Below are 5,982 nucleotides of genomic sequence, written 5' to 3' on the forward strand. Positions count from 1 at the left end.
TTAATAGAGAAGTTTTTATCACTTCAATAAAAAATCTTCTAGCTACTTCCTTTAATTATGCATTGCAAGACTTTATTGTATTGTCGTACAAGGAAAGCTTAACCATCTAAACATGTGGGGGTTTTGCCCCATTGTTTATTAGATGAGGATCCTCTCCAAAGAGAGAATCACATACAAAACTAAAGGAAAGTTATAAGATATAACACTTTTATCATTTAGATATAATATTATTTATACAGACTTGTATTATTCAGCATTTTATGACGGCAAGAAAAAGTAAATGTCATCAAAGTATATAAGAGCCAACATTTGGAACTTAACAAGCCATCTGTGAGGAATTTGGACTCATCGAAAAAGCTTCATCCCAAGCATATTTGAAGGTGACTGGTTGCTTGTAGATAGGTTTACCATAATTAATGAGACAATAATCAGTGCCAGAGTATGTCAAAATATTAGGGTCAACTGGTTCAACTGTTTTATATCCACGACAGTTTAATATCACTTGACTTTGACCACAATGGCAGTTGTTGGTAACAGTCACAAGCCACTCTGGCTTTCCTTGAATTTTAACTCCTGTCTTAGATTTCTTTACAGATAGATCCCCCAAGGAGCATGGTTTACAATAGCCTGGAAAAAATGGGAAGAAAGTTATAATATAAGAAACGTACATAATGAAAATGATGTCCAAGTTATGCACAAGAACTTTTTTTGGTTTCAATTTAAACATGAGAAGAAAACATTACCTTGAAAAATAAGGCCAAGGAAGAAGAGAAATATGCTTATACTCTTAATGGTGACAACCATTTCTAATAGTATGAAGGCTAGTTTCTATTGTTGAGTATTTGCTTTGGCAAGGTGAAAGTATGTTGCGCTATATATAGGTAAATTAAGGAGTTGGAAGAATAGTCAATTTCATAACAAAAGATATAAAGGTAAACTATGTATTAGAGTATAATTTGATTGATAGGATATTATCTTATATAAAATATAGTTACTTTCATTTTATTTGAATTTATCTATATTTTATATTTATCTTATTAGTTATTTTTTGGTTTTATTATTCTTCCATTTGTTTTACATGTATAATAAATTATTTTAACTAGTTCATATTTGAGTTTGACCAATATTTTACCATTTTAAACTTCTGCATGGTATTAGAATGATTTTATTCTCCATGACCTATTTGGTCACTATTCCGCTACCAAGGTGTGAAAATTTTGAAAATCTGATTAGTCTTCTCGCTTTGTCATCTCACATTCTCATTTGTATTCATTCATTTTTTCTTATTCAACCTAGCATTTCCAATTTTCCTTCACCAGTCATTCAAATAAGCTAATATCAACATTCTCCAATATAGTGATTCAATTTCTTGATTTTATATGTATATTTGTTTTCATTTCCATTGACAGTCATTTTGGTGGTTCATTATCTCTTAGAGATGAATTATATTAGCAACGATTTGTTTTCTCATCAATGATAATTTCGATGGTGATTATATCAATATTCTCTTCCCGTCGATAATAATTTTGGTAGTGCTTAATTTCTCATTCACAAATTTTGAAAGAAGTTATTTATTTTTCATCAACGGTCATTTTGATGGTGATTATACCATTGTGTTCTATTCTCACCAACATTCATTTTGGAGGTATTTTTCTCTTAATAAGGAATTATGTAAGTGATGACTTTCTCGTTAACGATTATTCTGATGGTGATTATATTAATGGTTTCTCTTTCCATTGATTATTATTTCAGTGGTCCATTTCTCCCTGTTGACAAATTATATAATTTGTGAGTTCTTTTCTCATTCTCGATGATCATTTGTGGTGATTTTACTATAGATTTCACAATTAAAACATATTTCTAACGACTTTGTGGAACCATATAAAACACAATTAAGGAATTATTTGTAACAAGCTTAAAGCTTATTAAGCTAGCTTTAGGGGGCATGTTAGAGTGTATTTGGATTGATAAGACATTATCTTAGCTAAGAATTAGTCAATTTCATTCAATTTATTTTATAATTTATGTTTATCTTATTAGTTATTATTTTGGTTTATTATTTTATCGCTTGTAATAACTTTTTAATATATAGTAATTTATTTGGATTAATTATAAACTATAAAATTACTGCTAGAAGAATGGACTTGGTTAGTAGAAATATAAGTCAAATTAAGAATTTAGTCAAATCTATTTGGATAGAAAAAAGGAGTTAGCATATTTATAAAATTAGTCCAAAATGGTTTAGAATGGCCAAAATAGGAAAAAACATCATTTCCATTTTCTTTACCATTTTTTGGGTACATAAAGTGATAGTAAAGATTGACCGAAATGGTAAAGATTGTTGTTATTCCTTTTTTGTGTGTGAAAAGTTAAAAACTCAAAATGTTGGTCACAAATATTAAATGTGAGTCCAATTAATTTTTTTAGTATTTTTATTACCCCTGACATGGAGTGTATTGACTCACATTCCCAACATTGGATACTAGTTTGGGTTTTTATCCTTTCAAAGAACAAATTGGTACAACAAATATTTTTAAGGAAAAGGGTGAATATTCGCACTAAAAATAAATAAAACAAATAAGGAAACAAAAAAATGAACATGCCCAACACAGTCGTCGTTATGAAGCGTCACATGGCATCATTGTAGTGTAGACTCTTCAGCATCGGTACAAAAAGCGAAGGAGTCAACGGTGACATTTGGAGGAAAAGCAACACATCAGATCCAACATATGAAGTAAGATTGATCGTTATCTAACCTGTAAAAGGATGAATTTGGGCCAATCACACAACTCCATGTTGCAAGCATTGGTGATTTGGGGATATTCACTAAGATGGATGAGACCATTATTGTCGGGTACAATTATTGCACCAAAATAGTGTGAGTCATACTGAAAACGAAGGGAAACAAGCGTGAAAGTCTACATTTAATGTAATGTTGTAAAAATCGAAGCGTACTTGTCGGTTCAACTGGTAAACCAGTCCCTATGCCATAACGATAGATCAATCATACCGCTCGCAATCATACATGTCAAAACTGGCTAAAATCGTTCATACCAGCTGATTTTCATTTAAACCGTATCGGTCATGTCATCTGGTTTTTGTTTAAAATTATATTTTTTTATGCTGACTTAATTTTACTAAATTGGTGATATGGAGGACCAAATACATGATCACTATCTTTGTTTATACTTCTAAAATATTGTTTACCACCAAGCCACACTTTTTGTTTTAACAAATGTTGTAAATAAAATTATTTATTACACTTTTATTAATTTGTGAATATTAATGTTAGTATAATAAATATGTAGATCTAACTTCACCAGCATGTAGTTTAGCACCATACGAATACCTCAACTACTTTGATAAAAGATTATGTCTTAATAATACTTGTTTAACGTGATGCGAAGGTTAAGGATTCATCTAGTAAGGGATTAGAGATGACAAAAGGATATACACTTGTGTGTACATGTAAAAATAATCGCAGTAGGCACCCACTATAATAGCTTATGAATGTAGACCAATAACATGATGCCCACCCGACTAGTACCCAAAAATACATAAATTTATTTTGTAATGAATATTTTCTATATATAATTCTTTTATTAATTTGAGATTATAATATATTTTATTATGATTTAATAATGAATTATAATGGTTGAAATATAATGATGAATCTATCACATATCACATTTTAAATCCAGTAATAATTATTTATATATATTGATTATAATAAAATATATTACATATAATTAAAGGTCAACATTTGTTGGGTACTCGTAGATTCCAGTAAGAATTGACTCGGTTAGCAAAAATAAAAGTTAAACTAAGAAGTTAGTCAAATGTATTCTGAAAGCAAAAAAATAAGGAATTCGAACATTTATCAAATTAGTCCAAAATGGTCTTGAACGATCAAAACATACGAAGGAAGGAAAACAAAAATATCATTACCAGTTTTTGGTAAAGAACATGATGGTAAAGATTGACCAAAATGGTAAAGATTGTTGTTATACCTTTTTTGATCCCTGGAAAAATTAAAAACCCAAAATGGTCGTCATAAATATCAAATGTCAGTTCAATTACTTTTTTTAGCATTTTTATGACCCGACATATACTATATTGACTTGCATTTACATTTTTGCAGTGATAGTTTGAGTTTTTAATTTTTCGGAGATCAAATTAGTACACATGAAAAATTTTATGGACGAAGGTGGACATTCAATCTTAAAATAATTAAAACAAAAAAAAACATGCCCAACACACGGCCGTTTTATGTAGCGCCATGTGGCATCATTGTAGTTCAGATTCTTCAGCATGATACGGAAAGCGAAGGAGTCAACGATTATGGCTAGAGGAAAAGTAGCACATGAGATCCAACACATGAAGTAAGATTGGTCATTATCTAGTGTGAAAAATGATGGAATTGGGCCAATTACATTACTCCATGTTGTTAGCGTTGGAGATTTGGGGACAATCACTAAGATGGACATGACCATTATTATCACGCACAATTATTGTACTAAATTGGTGTTTGTCGTGTTGAAAATGAAGGGGAACAATCATTGAAGGTTATATTTGACCCAATGTTATAAAAACCAAACTGTACTGGTCAGTTCAACAAGTAAATCGATTCCTATATGAGAATGGTAGATCAATTATACCGCTTATGCAATTATACTAGTTAAAACTGGGTAAATTGTTTATCTCTGTTGGTTTTCATTTAAAATTTATTGGTCATGTTGATTGGTTTTCAATTAAAATTGTTTTTTATGATAGTGACTTAATTTAACCAAAACATTGTAATGGAGTATCAAGTACACGATTACTACATTTGTTTATACTTTTAAAATATTGACTACCACCTAATCACACATTTTATTTTAACAAATATTGTAAATAAAATTATTTAATAGAGAAGTTTTTATCACTTCAATAAAAAATCTTCTAGCTACTTCCTTTAATTATGCATTGCAAGACTTTATTGTATTGTCGTACAAGGAAAGCTTAACCATCTAAACATGTGGGGGTTTTGCCCCATTGTTTATTAGATGAGGATCCTCTCCAAAGAGAGAATCACATACAAAACTAAAGGAAAGTTATAAGATATAACACTTTTATCATTTAGATATAATATTATTTATACAGACTTGTATTATTCAGCATTTTATGACGGCAAGAAAAAGTAAATGTCATCAAAGTATATAAGAGCCAACATTTGGAACTTAACAAGCCATCTGTGAGGAATTTGGACTCATCGAAAAAGCTTCATCCCAAGCATATTTGAAGGTGACTGGTTGCTTGTAGATAGGTTTACCATAATTAATGAGACAATAATCAGTGCCAGAGTATGTCAAAATATTAGGGTCAACTGGTTCAACTGTTTTATATCCACGACAGTTTAATATCACTTGACTTTGACCACAATGGCAGTTGTTGGTAACAGTCACAAGCCACTCTGGCTTTCCTTGAATTTTAACTCCTGTCTTAGATTTCTTTACAGATAGATCCCCCAAGGAGCATGGTTTACAATAGCCTGGAAAAAATGGGAAGAAAGTTATAATATAAGAAACGTACATAATGAAAATGATGTCCAAGTTATGCACAAGAACTTTTTTTGGTTTCAATTTAAACATGAGAAGAAAACATTACCTTGAAAAATAAGGCCAAGGAAGAAGAGAAATATGCTTATACTCTTAATGGTGACAACCATTTCTAATAGTATGAAGGCTAGTTTCTATTGTTGAGTATTTGCTTTGGCAAGGTGAAAGTATGTTGCGCTATATATAGGTAAATTAAGGAGTTGGAAGAATAGTCAATTTCATAACAAAAGATATAAAGGTAAACTATGTATTAGAGTATAATTTGATTGATAAGATATAAAGGTAAACTATGTATTATCTTATGTATTAGAGTATAAAATGATGTCCAAGTTATGAACAAGAACTTTTTTTTGGTTTCAATTCAAACATGAGAAGAAAATAGTAC

General features: G+C 30.1%; 2 protein-coding genes across 2 annotated transcripts; both read right to left on the minus strand.

The window, feature by feature from the left end:
• On the minus strand, positions 201–852 carry LOC109335716. The gene is made up of 2 exons (XM_019571866.1): positions 744–852; positions 201–627 (listed from the first exon to the last, which is right to left on the minus strand). The coding sequence occupies exons 1-2, from the start codon at positions 802–804 to the stop codon at positions 317–319; spliced, it is 372 nt and encodes a 123-aa protein (XP_019427411.1). The 5' UTR covers positions 805–852; the 3' UTR covers positions 201–316.
• LOC109335718 lies at positions 5,104–5,755 on the minus strand. Its single transcript, XM_019571867.1, has 2 exons — positions 5,647–5,755; positions 5,104–5,530 (listed from the first exon to the last, which is right to left on the minus strand). Exons 1-2 carry the CDS (start codon positions 5,705–5,707, stop codon positions 5,220–5,222), a joined length of 372 nt encoding a protein of 123 aa, XP_019427412.1. The 5' UTR covers positions 5,708–5,755; the 3' UTR covers positions 5,104–5,219.

The sequence above is a fragment of the Lupinus angustifolius genome, chromosome LG20, assembly GCF_001865875.1.
Source record: "Lupinus angustifolius cultivar Tanjil chromosome LG20, LupAngTanjil_v1.0, whole genome shotgun sequence".
Taxonomy (NCBI): domain Eukaryota; kingdom Viridiplantae; phylum Streptophyta; class Magnoliopsida; order Fabales; family Fabaceae; genus Lupinus; species Lupinus angustifolius.

Excerpts from the sequence above, each read along its gene's own strand:
- LOC109335716 (XM_019571866.1), bottom strand. The coding sequence starts at position 804 with ATGGTTGTCACCATTAAGAGTATAAGCATATTTCTCTTCTTCCTTGGC. Across the intron at positions 628-743 it reads CCTTGGCCTTATTTTTCAAG|GCTATTGTAAACCATGCTCC; the intron begins GTAATGTTTTCT and ends CATTTTTTCCAG.
- LOC109335718 (XM_019571867.1), bottom strand. The coding sequence starts at position 5,707 with ATGGTTGTCACCATTAAGAGTATAAGCATATTTCTCTTCTTCCTTGGC. Across the intron at positions 5,531-5,646 it reads CCTTGGCCTTATTTTTCAAG|GCTATTGTAAACCATGCTCC; the intron begins GTAATGTTTTCT and ends CATTTTTTCCAG.